The sequence below is a fragment of the Paramisgurnus dabryanus genome, chromosome 8 (assembly GCF_030506205.2).
Source record: "Paramisgurnus dabryanus chromosome 8, PD_genome_1.1, whole genome shotgun sequence".
Classification (NCBI taxonomy): Eukaryota; Metazoa; Chordata; class Actinopteri; order Cypriniformes; family Cobitidae; genus Paramisgurnus; species Paramisgurnus dabryanus.
The window spans coordinates 25,536,860-25,552,451 of NC_133344.1; the positions used below are offsets into that span (position 1 = coordinate 25,536,860).

General features: G+C 37.8%; 1 protein-coding gene across 1 annotated transcript; it reads right to left on the reverse strand.

Annotated features, from left to right (window-relative positions):
- Positions 1-1,365: 1,365 nt before the first annotated feature.
- Positions 1,366-14,266, reverse strand: pde9ac (phosphodiesterase 9ac). Its single transcript, XM_065280144.1, has 19 exons — positions 14,115-14,266; positions 11,478-11,548; positions 11,267-11,344; positions 11,143-11,186; positions 10,971-11,025; positions 10,803-10,873; positions 8,735-8,822; positions 8,499-8,580; positions 8,310-8,384; positions 8,028-8,114; positions 6,381-6,485; positions 6,211-6,293; positions 5,886-6,042; positions 5,699-5,812; positions 5,498-5,602; positions 5,296-5,424; positions 5,075-5,170; positions 2,610-2,687; positions 1,366-2,522 (listed from the first exon to the last, which is right to left on the reverse strand). Exons 1-18 carry the CDS (start codon positions 14,181-14,183, stop codon positions 2,637-2,639), a joined length of 1,560 nt encoding a protein of 519 aa, XP_065136216.1. The 5' UTR covers positions 14,184-14,266; the 3' UTR covers positions 1,366-2,522; positions 2,610-2,636.
- Positions 14,267-15,592: the final 1,326 nt, after the last annotated feature.

Genomic DNA, 15,592 nt, shown 5'->3' on the forward strand with positions numbered 1-15,592 from the left:
TCCTGGGCTTTACAACTACTAAAAAAAACGAAACAAAAGGTTGGGACACTTCATACACGTCTAAGGTGAACCTTACAAAAGCCTTAAAGGCAATTTAGAAATGCTACAAGCACAGCTAAAATCAAGGGCAGGGCCAAATTTACTGGAAAGAGAGAGCAATGGACTCAATTTAAGTTTCTGAAGTGGGTGATGAAAAGGGATGAATAATATGTGAACTCATACTATCACAGTCGGTTGAGACAAAGCAAAACATGCCAGAAGATGAATCATTTAAAATCTAAATTAAACCTTAGATGAATAGTGACAACCCCATGAGGAAATTCACACAAAACCCCACAATGCATCAGGAAAACACAAGCCAAAGGCATAAAGTCATCTGTTCTACAGAATGGAAGATGCATGACTATACAGGTTGGGGCCTTAAACTGCGCACATACTGCGTATTTGGCCTTGTGTCTATAACTATTAAATAACTTGATTACGTGTCTATTTAGGAATCACAAAATCTGTTTTAATTGATAACTTAAAAAAACTCAACCATCGCACACTGGTCTAAACAAGTCGCTTGTGCAGCCCTCAGCATAAGAAATATGTGCCGTAATCTCCATCCATCAAAATGCGCTTATCTACAGATAAATGGCATGACAGAGAAACATATGGGTGAAATGATGCATACAGGCCTAACCTTGTTATAACAGTTAACACATGTGACCTCCCGCCGCGAGTGCTTTTATAACAGAGTTGATTAAAAGAGGAAAGAACGGTGTTGCTCAAGAATAGCCAGAAGGCAGAACTCCCACAGGTTTTTATTGGCCTTTTTTCAGGAAGTATTAGAAACAAACCGGAGCAAATAGGGTACGGAGTGATGAAAATTATTGAGAATATGGAGCCACAGGGGAAATAGAATTGAATGTTGCAGGTTTGACACAGTAAAAAATCCGATGTTGTATCACTTAACCACCCCAGGAAATGAATTAAAGGAACAATTCAAACACACATAAAATGAGTCTCTTTTTACTCTTAAAAATAATGGTGAAATAAAAATAAATAAAATAGAAAAACCATTTTTGGTTCTTTGAAAAACTATTCAGGTATTCTGAAACACCTGCATAAGTATATTCACTCGGTTGTTCCCATGGATTTGGTTTCAATCATTTTCTAAAGCTCTAAAAAACACAATTTTTACTTTCTGAGCAAACTATTACTTAAAGGAATAGTTCGGCAAAATATGATATTAAACCCATGATTTACTCACCCCCAAGCGTTCCGAGATGCATTTGTCCAAAATTTTCAGACGAACACATTTTCAGTTAATTTTAGAAAATATCTTAGATGTTTCAGTTTATCAAATGTAATGGGGTCCACTCCTTTAAGTCCAACAAATGTGCGTCCATCCTTCACAAAATAAATTCAAAGGCTCCAATGATGATAAACAAAGGTCTTCTGAGGGTAACCCGTGCCATTTCGGTGTAGAAATATCCATATTTATACTTTATAAACAAAAATAACTAGCTTTCGGTACATTTGATTAACTGAAAGATCAAAAACATTTTATAAAATAACTGAAAATGTATTCGTCTGAAAAATTATGGACATATGGATCTCGGACGGCTTATGGTGAGTAAAACTTGGGATTAATATCATTGTTGGCCAAACTATCCCTTTAATATCTTCTCTGTATATGATTCTTCTAAAACACTTCTTTTCACAGATAAACCTGTAATGACAAAAGCATTTCGTTTGTAAATTCTTGGTATAAAAACACTGCTTAGGGAGTTCTTGTGTATCCATTAAAGCTGATATTCAGGCGATTTCCCAGACAGGGCTTATCCTAGTCCCAGACTAAAATGCAAATTTGAGCTGCCTTCATTATTTAAAGCAACACTAAAGAATTTTTGCTCTTTGCTCCCCCTACAGGTTGGAAGCAGAATTTTCCATTACCACTGTCGTAAATAATTTAGCCTACTGCAGCAAAGCTGGCTTTGATTGGATTGTAGGTCTGCCGTAAAGCAAGTTTTTATAGTTTTCACTCGAACTACAGGACCGCGACCCGACGGTTGAAAACTTCTTTAGTGCGGTTTTGGCCGATAGAGGGCTTCAAAGCAAATGTGAATGTGCCGTTCACCCTGTTTGAAGTGGATGAACGACTGAATAATAATTTGTTACATTTGTATAGTGCTTTTCTGAAGCACTCAAAGGTCTTTACATATGAATGAGGGATTCTCCTCAACCCCCACCAATGTGCAGCATCCACCTGGATGATGCGACGGCAGCCATATTGGGCCAGAACACCCACCACACACCAGCTTATTAATGGAGACCAGGATTTAAACAGAAGTAATCTGACCAGGAAAGTAGGCTGTTAAATGTATCATCAGTAAACAACCCCTGAGTTGATGGGGTGACTCTTGGGCTCAGTAAGCAAAACAGTTATCTTCATCACCAGCCCGACACCTGAGCTCTTATATTTTCTTCTGCTGGAGCTGCTCACCCAGTGCAGACGTGTCCAAAAAATGAGACTCCTGAGATTACGAATAAAAAAACAACAACCATGTGATATTTTCCCCATAACATACTGATTATTAAAACACTACAGACAATGTACTTACACAGTAGCATTCGGCTCGTGTCTGTGCTTATTTCTTCTTCCCTCCTAACGACATATTTTCAGTTTTTTTCTTCTGTGCCTTATTGAACAAAAGAGACATCTTTATGTTATACAATGTCACAATCCCACACTTACATACTAGATCAGAGGTCTTCAACCTTTTTAGCCCAAGGCCCTTGATGGATAGAGATGAGGAGCAGTGACCCTCAGTACATGTATCAAATTAAGGCTGGATTTACATACTAGATAGATAACAGAGATATTAAAGTAAACATTTTTGGTTTTCACACACACACACACACACACACACACACACACACACACACACACACACACACACACACACACACACACACACACACACACACACACACACACACACACACACACACACACACACACACACACACGCACACACATACACACACACACACACACACACACACACACTTTTATTCAACCTATTCCTATTAGTTGACATATTTTTTACACAACTTTTTCTGAGTTACCTAATATTTTTAAGTTGAATTAACTCAAAATGTTAAGGCAACCAGGTAACTTACTTTTTAAGTTGAACCAACAAATCTTTTTTTTTTTACAGTGCAGCCACACACTGTTAACATACTACATTTTATTTGAATCAAGTTTATTATAACCCTATTAGGGCATTTGGATGCCTAAATTCCTTTCTCCAAGAAAATATTTACAATTCAAAGAATATTTGGTCCCGGATCCCCTGCACTGAAAACCCTAATAAGTTGACTGAACTGATTTTAATGAGTAAACTTGTTGCCTTAATAAATTAAATAATGGGTCTCTCCCAAAACACATATATATTTAAGTTCACTTAACTTGGTGGCCACATAGACTGAACTTAAAATTTTTAGTTCACCAAACCTGGAGCACTGAAAACCCCAATAAGTTGACTAAACTCATTTTAATGAGTAAACTCGTTGCCTCAATTCAATTATGTAATGGATCTCCCAAAACACATATATATTTAAGTTCACTTAACTTGTTGTCCTCATAGACAGCACTTAATATTTTAAGTTTACCAAACTTGGAGTTAAATAACAATGTCAATCAATGAATTAACTTACAGTTTTTTTCGATTGCTAAACGCCAGTGGGCACAACTGGAGTCACATGTGCAAAACTCTAACTACAGTCTGCACAGCAGCAGTTCATGTGGACCAAACTCTAGTTCGTTTTTCATTGTTTGAACACAGTTTTCAAAACTTTACACACTTATTCCATGACTTTAATCACAACCTGCACAACACTGTGGATTTACAGCACTTTGTTCAAATGCTAACACACTGCTATCAAAACTGTGAACCACACATTCAAAACAGAAAAGATTTCAGCCTTGTGCCTTTCAAACACTGCTGATTGCAATTTCATATAAATATAAATTTCAATTTCATATATGTATTTCATTTATATATAATATTACCTTTCATGTACTTTAAGTTTCTACCTTTTTTTCTCATTACTGTAATTCCGTAAATTACTACAGACTACTGAAGCAAACTGCTAATTTTCATTTACCTTAAAAAATTATGGTGTTCTAAAAAATAATGTGATAAATCAATAAATAAATCATTCTTTAAAGAAAACATTATTTGGTGTGACATCACTGAAATTGTTAAAACTGTAAAGATATAAAGTTAGTATTTTGTGTATTGGTGTTTGATGTTAGTGTTTTTCCTCTCAGTGTGTTGTGAGTGACAGTGTGTGTTATCTCAGTGAGGGTTGTGTTTAGTGTTTGGCTGCACGGAGCTGTTTTGAGCCATGTGTTTAGAGTTGTGCTCATGTGACTTTTGGTAGTGCAGACTGTAGTTAGTGTTTTGCACATGTAGCTCCAGTTGTGCCCACTGTCGTTTAGCAATCGAAAAAAACTGTAATTCTCCACAAAAGCACACAGCAAACTGCACTGTGCACGAGTATCTTCAGTATAGTGGAAAGAATACAATGAGTTAAATGTGGTGCATGCATACCAAAGGAAACACTGATCACCTGAACGGTGACTTCACAAAAAAATATAATTTACATAAAAACATAAAAAATGTTACAAACAGTGTAAAACTCTATGAAATTTTACTATCAACTGGTTTATATGTCCCGTCAGTTGTTATTCTTGGACCAAAGATAAATCATTGAAAATGTTCAGGCGCAAGGGCTTATGGGTATTCCTCACCGCATTTTGAACTGATAATCTTAATTAATTGCACTTGATTTTTTACGTTTATGGTTTATGTAAGTTAATAAGTTGAATACACAAAGATAGTTAAGTTATGGATCCAAAATGCTAAATATAAGTCATGACAGCATTACGGCTTTCAGTGTGTTGAAGATATACTGTATGCTAGATGACAGTTCATTGTGTATACATGTATGTGACCAAAACTTAAACTTTTCATGCTACAACTATGAATAATGTCATGAGAAGCTGAGGGGCGTATACCTCTGTCATGGCATCATCAATTTGCTTTAGCTCCTCGTAATGGTCGCGTGAGTCTCTGAGTGGCTGTACCATAATCTCTTCAATCTGAGGGAAGAGCTGAAGGAAAAGCATAAACAAACATTCACACCTACCGTACTTGACACGCTTCAAGCATGGCATCATTTAAAGAGATAATTCAACAAAAGTCAGTCATAATGTCTGTTAAGACTTATACTAGGTACCTTCATGACAGTTTCAAACATGGGGATAAGGACGAACTTAATGAAGCCGATCTGAGCCGTGGGTTTGGTTACTTTGTCTCTGTCCATAAAGGAAGCCACAGGAAGCCCCTCTGATTTTTCTCTATCACTCTAAACAGAAAAAAACATCCATCACTTGATCCATTAGATGGCATAAAGCTGATGTGAAATCGAGTAAGCAGACCTGTATGAAGTATTCTTCCAGTAGACAGTCTACCCATGGCTCTGCCACATCTGTAGGCCTGACCTCATTGGAGATGTCACAGCATTTGATAAGGACCATCTTCATCTGAACATTTGATAGGAACACAAAGAGCGGGTCAGTGACGTGCATCACCTAGTAGACCAAACTGTGTTTGTTGCATTGATGATTCACGGTACATACGCAAGTCACATGCTCCTCATTGGTAAAGTTGAACTTTTCCACTTTATGCTTAAAGGAGTCCAGAATCTCGCCATGCCTGGCCATGTCCGTGGCCAAAATCAATGTGATAATAGCCTGCCATTACATGTTATATAAGAAAACAATGCAAATAGATAATGGAAGATGTCCTGAAGATGAATAAATATACCTGTCGGATCTGTTTAAAGGCTTCTGGTTGTACGTTGGCAAATATGTTACACTCAGGCAATGAAAGTATCTGGAAGGCCACAGCACAGTGATGGTTCTCCAGGGGTGAGATGTCGTTGTAGCGCACGGCCAACTCAGTGCGAGCATTGATTTGGTACCTGTTAATGGACAGCCAATGAACGCCCTGGATTTGATCATCGTATCAAACGATAAGCAACTAAATGTGAGATCATAAAATTGTCATGTAGGCAAATACTTGGGTGCAACTGTATGTTATTATGAGAACTGACTTGAGAACTTAAATTACATGGAAGTAAAGATCTTACGTATTGTTGTATCCAGGGTGGTCCAAGTCATGGCACACGGCAGCAGTCATTAAAATGCCCAGATCTGTTAGCGTAAGCTTTTCCTGCGAGTCACACACACAGAGAGCATTTCACTTTTACTGTCCCAGAATAACTGCCATACTAATTGCTACGTACAAATCGGTTCTCACCTGGAGGTTGCAGAGGTGGATCATGCCGTACATCATCTGACTCACGCAGAAACAATGACGGAAATTATGAAAGGGGTTACTGCGATAATTTTCCTGAATGCCCAGCTGAAAAGAATCAGCAGTTAATAAGTGTTAATCTAATCTGTCTCTTAGCTCAACTGGTAAAGCATGCTAGCAAAGTCGTGGTCATGTTTGATTCCTTGGGAATGGACTATGTTTATTGCTCTGTTAAATAACTGCTAAACAGTGGCGGACGGTGACTTCTCTTTCAAGGGGCACGAATTCAAAATGTTAAACTATGTGGATCATGCTTCATGTCAAAATATGTGCCTGCTGCATACGCGTCGAAAGGGTTTATGATAAAAGAGACGCTCATGTTTAAAAATACTCGCAAGACATCCACTTAACACTAAACTCTGATTACACATGAGATTAAGCGAGAATCTGGCAAACGTGAGCTTTTTTTTTTTGTCATAAACCTCTTCGAAGCGTCTGCAGCAGACACGTATTTTGACATGAAGGTTGATGCACATACAGTGATGAAAATAAGTATTTGCAAATTCTCCCACTTAGAAATCATGGAAGGGTCTGCCTTTAAAATGTCCACCTCCACTCCATTTATTATCCTAAATTAGATGCACCTGTTAGCTGCATAAATACACCTTTCCACCCCATACAATCAGTAAGAATCCAACTAACATGGCCAAGACCAAAGAGCTGTCCAAAGACACTAGAGACAAAATCTACACCTCCACAAGGCTGGAAAGGGCTACGGGGAAATTGCCAAGCAGCTTGGAGAAAAAGGTCCACTGTTGGAGCAATCATTAGAAAATGGATGAATCTAAACATGACTGTCAATCTCCCTTGGACTGGGGCTCCATGCAAGATCTCACCTCGTGGGGTCTCAATGATCCTAAGAAAGGTAAGAAATCTGCCCAGAACTACACGGGAGGAGCTGGACAATGACCTGAAAAGAGCTCAGACCACAGTTTCCAACATTACTGTTGGTAATACAATAAGACGTCATGGTTGAAATCATGCATGCCACGGAAGGTTCCCCTGCTTAAACCAGCACATGTCCAGGCCCGTCTTAAGTTTGCCAGTGACCATTTGGATGATCCAGAGGAGTCATGGGAGAAAGTCATGTGGTCAGATGAGACCAAAATATAACTTTTTGGTCATAATTCCACTAAACGTGTTTGGAGGAAGAAGAATGATGTGCACCATCCCAAGAACACCATCCCTACTGTGAAGCATGGGGGTGGTAGCATCATGCCTTGGGGGGGGGTTTCAGCACATGGTACAGGGCGACTGCACTGTATTAAGGAGAGGATGATCCCTCCATGACTTCTAAGTGGAGAACTTGCAAAATAGCAGGGTGTTCAAATACTTATTTTTCTCACTGTAGGTTCACATGACACGCTGAACACATATTGTGACATGACGAGGCACACACAACGGGCTAAATATGGAGTTTTGATAAGCTTTGCATGAATTCATAGCCAACTCGTATAATACGAATTCTCGTGTGATCAGGCTGGTAATTTTCAACCCAGTGTTGAAAATAAACCAGCATTTTTTACAGTGTATTTGCATACATGTAAATGTAGTTTTCACAAATTGTTAAGCTTATACTCATACTCTCACCAGCCAGCGTTTCAGAGTGATTGGGTTCATGTTAAACTCCTTCACGAGGCCTAAGTCGTGGTACATGTACTCCAGGCAGCTCAGCATCTGACAAACATACAAGTTACTGTCAAATCAATATTCAAAGCATGTGGCACATAAAAAATTATATATCTATAATATAACCCAAAGGGGTCCAAAGTCTTATACCACGTTCAATAATCACATTTTATGGTAGTTCAAAAATAACAAATTACATTGGAAAAATGACTTATACAACCACTATACATCAGTCAAACTCACTTCATTGTGCTCCCAGTGCCAAACATCAAAGGTAGGTTTCTTCAGCGCTTCAATGGTCTCCTGAGAAAGTGTGTACTGAAAAATGCATCGTGAGATTGATATGAGATAAGTGAGGATGAGAAATAGAAACAAAAATTACCTAGTGCCGCCCATAACTCAATCAAAACTCATTGTGAAAATGTCAAGCACCTTTGGGTAGCTCGGGACATCACGTCTGGGAGTTAACTTCTTTCCATCATCTGAAAAATTGTACTTGCACGGACAATTCACTCTGAAAAGAAAATGAAGGAGTCATTTAGATACATTTGTGCTGGCTGTTTAAAAACAAGCCATGCCTACATGCCGTGATGGCCGCTACAGATGGATAAGCAGATAGACGGTCACAGTTGGGTTGATTTCAAAAGAAAACATTTTCTTTCCTTTACCTTGCACCAGCTCTGGATGTCATCTCATCTCTCAACTTCTTCAATTCGTTTTTGCACTTTTCAATCTCCACAACCTTCAGCCCCTCCACTGTGCAAAGAATAACTTGTCAAGACTAGTTGAAAAACTAGTAGTTTTACATTTCATTATAAATGTTAGGGACAGTTGGTGATGGTAAGCAGATGGAGTTAATAAACCATTAGGTTGACTTACGTAACATAAACTGAATTATACACTGTAAAAAGTGACTGGTTAGACTGATTTCAATTACTTATTTTTTCACATGCTTGCAGAAAATGGTTTACCAAAACTGAGTTACTGGGTTGTTCTTTTTCACATTTTCTAGGTTGATAGAAGCAATGGGGACCCAATTAAAGCCCTTAAACATAGAGGGCCCTATCTTGCACCCAACGCAATTGGCTTTGTCAGTGACGCATGTATCTTTTGTATTTTGCACCGGCGCACAGCGGGTTTTTCCCTCCACAAACGCATGTCGGCAAACTAGGGAATGAACTTGCGCTCCCTGGGCGGTTCAGCGTAAAAAAGGAGGTGTGTTCCGGCGCAAACCATCCCTGATGCTATTTTCCAGTTTCAAAAAACAATTGCACCACTGACCAAAAAAAACTAGTCTAAAGTCAGTGGCGTGTTGTGCGTTGTTCATTATGCTATTTTAAGGGCGCATGCTTGACCATAATGTATGCGTGCACAACGCGCACACACTTTGCTTATCTAATCTACACAGATGCAACAGTTATTTTTGCAAATCATAAATTGTTACAATAAAAAATATTAACACATGCGATAAGGAAAATCATTGTGGTGAACATTGTGGTGATAGTTTTTATTTATTGTGTGGTGGCGTTAAAAAATTCTCATGCAAATAACGATTAAAATATTTTCATACGTTTGTTGTGTGGCTGTATTACGTTTATTTTATGTAAATAATAATTAAAATGTTTTCATAAGAAACCTTAATGTATGTGAACTTGATTTGTAAGTGTACTTTGGGGTTGGACCTTGCTTGCGTTTCTTGGGTCCGATCTCAAAGTCCCCAAACCCTGTCAGCGGTGAGGGTAGATGCAGCGATGTCCTCTGCTGGCGTCAGGTCCTGTGTAGAGTCAGATCCACCTCCCGTTACACGGCGTGCCCGATTTATGCTGGCAAGCTTGGGATTCCCACATCTCCTGACATCATAGTAGCGCTTGGCCCAACGTCCTGGGGATGCCAGCTGATGAGACAATGGTGGCTATTTCCTCCCATGCCTGTTTCACCGACGCTGATTTTGCTGGGTTTCTCCTATCCCCATACAAAACAACTTCTCTGTCTTTGACTGATCTTACAAGAACGTCGGTCTCCTCGGCTGTGAACCGCTCCTGGCGTGCGCCTGGTAAATCCATCATAATAATAGCAACCCACCATGGAACTTGCGCCCTTGCGTTTAAAGGGAATGTTGGATGACGTTCTGATTGGTTTATTTGAGGTTACGCCCAAACCGCACCTATGAATAATAAACCTACTTCAGACCAACCCCTTATTGATTTGCACCTGGCACAAGAGTTATTTCTCCCACCGGGAAAATAGCAACAGCGACTAAGACACGCCCACAAAGTCACTTGCGCTTTGCGCTTTGCACTTGCGTTTCAGATCGTTAAAATAGGGCCCACAAAGTTTAAAGTCAGATTTTCATGATATGTCCCCTTTTAGGGAAGTTGTTACAAACCTTATGTATTTGTTCTGCTGAGCACAAAGGAAGATTTTGAGAAATGCTTGTAACCAAACTGTTTTTTGAGCACCATTATCTTCCATAGTATTTTAGATTCCTTCTATGGAAGTCTATGGTGCTCCTGTTTCCTGCTTTATTACTGATATCTTTCTTTGTGTCCAACAAAACAAAGAAATGTATGCAGGTTTGATACAACTTAGGGATGAGTAAATGACGAAAGAATTATGGGTGAACTATCCCTAAGGGTACTGTGTCTTTTATTGTTAAGCACATAATTAAGAAACCCAGATATTAATACATGCATGCCCGAGCCTGTGCAAGAGAAAGCAAGTACTGCCATTACATACATTCAACTCTCTTCTCCAGCATAGCCAGGCGATTGGTCAACTCGGTTTTCAGTTCATTAATCCTGAATGCTCTGCAAAGTGGAGAAAGTGATTTCAGTGCAGATCTCTTACAGTGATAGGGATTTCTAAGTAATCTCCTGTCCATGGGAAAACAAAGACGGCTATTACCTGTTGAACTGCTCGGCTACCTGTGACAGCACATTCTGAAACATGTCCTCCTTTTCTGTGGAGCAAAACACGCAGGCTATAAATCACAGCAAGACTGTTGACTCTTATTATCTGAAGTTATAAAGATCAAAAGTAAGACTGTGACAAACAGTGAAGGGTGATGTGCACTTACCTCCCAGTTGGACGGTGGACAGTGGTATGACTTTGTATAGAGAGCTAAAAGGACAGAATGGCATCATTAACAGGCCGATCAAAAGATTGCTTTTACAAACCATCAAAACAGGGTTGTGTTTTACTTGGGGCTGTTGGCGGGCATTGTGGGATCGATCGACACGAGAGCACCTTCAGGGTCCACCATCATTATTGCTGTATTTCTACAGGGAGAAGACATTTGGATTTATATAATGTCTGAGAGCTGCTTTTTAGATGCATTATTTTAAATCGTCGTAGGTTTTTCGAAAGCCACTGAGGTAATTCATGGTGATGATGTCACAGTGATATACAGACCTGGGAATGTTGGAAGAAGAACACAGCAGCTCTTTGATGTCACATGGGCTGCAGTGGCGATTAAAAAGCACCTGTGCAAAAATACAAATAAGGGTGCGTCTGATGGGGTTTTTGTTTACTTGTGCATTAACCTGTAATGTAATGCAGTTATATTGGCTCAGTGCCATTGAAAATGTAACAGTAAAGACATAACTGATTTATTTAGGATCCCAATACTTTGGTTACTGTACTGTGGGTATTACATGTTTTTTTCTTGAGAAAAGAAAACACATATCTTTGGAAAATCAATTTTACAAAAAATATGCAAGCCTGTGATCAAAAATCACATCATGATGTCATGATAACATCTCATCAAGGACAAAATAGCTTTGAGCTATGTTATCCACTTAAACTGTATTGGACTTTGTCCTCTTTACTCTAAATTTTAATTTTTTAGAAGAAACAACTGAGACAAAATTGAACAAAATTAAGTATCTTTATTGAAAGAGTAATATATGGTGGCAGGTGTGGTAGACAGGTACATCCTGTACTATAGTAAACATATGTCACTTTCAATATCCTCTTGTCTTCTTTGAATAAGGTTGTGTGAGCTTTACTGACAAACATGTTCAGCTACGAAAGCCACACCCTACATTATACAGTATGACAAAAGTATTTATTGCAAAGAAAAAATATATTTAATAAACCCCTAAATGTCGTGTTTTCCTTACTTCCTAAAATGATAATATGCTGATAATGAGTATACTTATAAATCTTATTCTCATATTGATTACATCATTATTATATACCGAGTACAGTACTCTGTACATCTCCTTACTCTTCAATCATTTCTATGGGAATCACAACAGTAGAAAACAATGGAGACTCAGAACAAATTTGATAAGTGGCACTACAGCACGCAATGTCAGTCACAGCTGTGAAACACGCCATCTACAGCTTATTTTTAACCTGATCTCTCTCTTTCTTCATTACACATTGACATAACCATTTGCTTAAGTGCACAGAGGCTGTTTGGTTACAAAAAGGATCCTGATCAAACTTAAAATGTTTGATTTAATAGATGACACCGCACAACTCATGACTGTGATGAAATGTCATCAAAGACGACATTATTTATTTAACCTCTTAAGACCAGAGCATGGTTTGGCTTGCATTTTAGATTTCTTCCAGCTATTTGGCATTAGGAAGAACCAATATATATAATAACCAAATATATTTCATTGAACATGAAGCAGTGTAACTGTCCACGTTTGTGTACAACAGGTTCTAGTTACACAGAATTAAATATTGTGGTGCAAACAACAAAAATATGATGTCCATGTATATAGACACCCCGGGTCTTAGAAGATTAAACAATGTTAAAATTTGTGTCCCAGTCGGTGAAAAACCAACTAAAGACATTATTTTGTGATTTCACCCACCTACACTGCAGTCATTAATAGCAGCTAGGGGCAAAAAAATTGCCATCCAGTAGAAAAGAAAATCACAAATGTGATGTGACCCTGCAAAAACCCACCTATAGAGACCTACAGTACAGTTTTCTACAAAAAAATCATTTTACACAATGTAAAGAACTTTGTATAAAAATATAACCTTGAAATCTTTAACATTGACTTAGTAGAGGTGGACACTACTTAAGTATTTTTACTTTCTACATAAAAGTAAATTTTTAAGTATTCGTATTTTATTAGTGTTTTTCTTTGGAAAACACATTCCAAAGCTTTTATCATAATTTTTACTCCACATTTCATAATTTTAAGTTTTTGGATTATATCTAATATTTGAGTACATTAAACTTCTGTTTTTTTTTTTACTTAAGTAAAAAGTACTTTTGTACTAGAAAAGTAAAAGTACACAATTTTTATGTAATTATGTAAATAAATTTTAATATGCAATATAAATATACACAGTATGAGTCTATGCTTTAGATAGTGAACATTTTGTAGTAAAGTAAAGTAAATTTTTTCCCAAGACAAACACTCTGATAAAGCACACACAGTTAACTTAACTCAAACCATTTAAGTAAACCGGTAGCATTAGACCATTTAAGTTTTCAAACACATACATTTAAGTACTGTGAACTTGAGTCATATGGAATTATGCACTTATATTTAAGTAGTTTGAACTTAAATATTAGTGCATAACTGCATATGACTCAATTTGTTTAAGTTCAGAGTACTCAAATGTATGTGTTTTAAAAGTAATGCAACCGGTTTACTTAAATGGTTTGAGTTGAGTTAACTTTTAGGTTTAACATTGCAGATGCTTGGAAAATGTACTTAAAATATTCAAGTAATGTCCACCTCTGCTGAGTAAGGTCATGTCAAAGATTGAAATTACCTTGAAAGGCTTTGAAATAGCAGATAAATAAGTGTTACTGCCAGAATGCAAAATTTGGCACAGAAATCAATTCTGCATTGTTAAATATATAAAAAATATAAATGTAAACAATGGTAAACATTTCAACTGCTTTCATTAAATTATATTAAACTGTATAATGGTCAACAATCACCCTGCTTTCTAAATTATGGCATTGTTATTGCAAAAACATTGTGCTCAATAACCAGCAACTGAGAATTTGTTTTTAGATAGTTTGAATTAGACCACAGTCCATTTAAAACATGACCCTTCGCTTACCTTCTGCACTTTACCATCTACATCCAGGTAGATGACTTTGTAGGCGTAAGAGGAGGAGCTGGACCCCATGTTCACAGCACTTTCTTACCACACCAACAGAATGGACTGTGAACCTGTCTCCACCTGTCCAGACCCCCGTAAACAGGAGCAGGGCCAGTCTATGAGCATAGAAATGAATTAGACATTAAAATAAATAAAAGAATGACTTTCACAAGTGGCAAGGGCTGTGCATTTTTGTGCACTTGGCATTCATTAATCCTGATTTTTTTCTTATTCTATATAACCTGATGACTTATCTTCATACAGTGAAAAACCTGTTGTGGAGCAGAGCTTCATAACCCGGTGTTAAAGGCAGTGCTTAGCCTCATTCAAAAGTAAATAAATAAAAAAAACATGAGATGCTTAAAAGAAGCATTGGATAAAAAAATTAATTAAAGCATATTTCCTGGTAAATTTACATTTATGACAGAAACTTTTATTTAAAGTGACTTCAGTTTAGGGATCAAACCCAAGACCTTTACGTTGCTAACAGAATGCTCTACTAATTAAGCAACCCTATTACCAACACACTCAATAACTTATTATAACAAAGGTAAACATCACAATGTGCAATGAAACAAGCTTGGTAACACTGCAAATCAATCTATACAATAACTCTCAACTTCAAAAATGCAATAAGTGTTAAAATGAGCTTTCTGTTATCATAACAGACTGACACAGCGTCACCTGAAACTTTCCTGGAGACTTTAGTTAGTCTTATGTCAGGCCACACTTATTTTTAACCACGAAACTTAATCTCTATGTAATTAAGTGTTTCTATTCGTAGCATTGCAGTCTTGCCTTTGCCGTGTCAGCAGTTCCTGGTTCTCTCCGCGATCAGTCACCGCTGGCCCAGGTGCCCTACGGAGCCAAAAAGTGCAAGTGAGCAAGAGAAACCTGGGGGTATTGAAGGACCCTGAATGTAATTGTCACTCTCCACTGTTGCCAAGGGGAACCGTTGCTCTGGTGAAAAAGGGCCCAGCCCCCTTGATGTCTATTGTTGCTGTCGTAATCATTTCATTTTTTTAGCAATCATTTCAATGTCCCTCTTACTTATAAAGGCAACTATACACAGTGTTTATGCTTACATGTAAAAAAAGAACCCTGCTTCTGATGATGAGACGGAAAGCAGTTTCTTTCAAATGTATATCCGAGATATATCATACATTACAGGACTACATAAAAAAAGCATTAGTGTAAATTTGATGACATTTCTGTCACCGCATGTGTCCTCTTTATTCTCTTGTGTCCAATTAGACAGGACAACAGATGTTCTGGTCAGCTGAGGAACAAGAGCTAGCTGGAACATATCTACTATGGTCCTTCTGCACCGTACATGAATTTCAATTTAAACCTGATATAAGTGGAAAACAAACATTTTGTACTAAAGGATTTAGTGGCATTTGTGTTAGATCATTAACAACACTGAAAACAGGGAA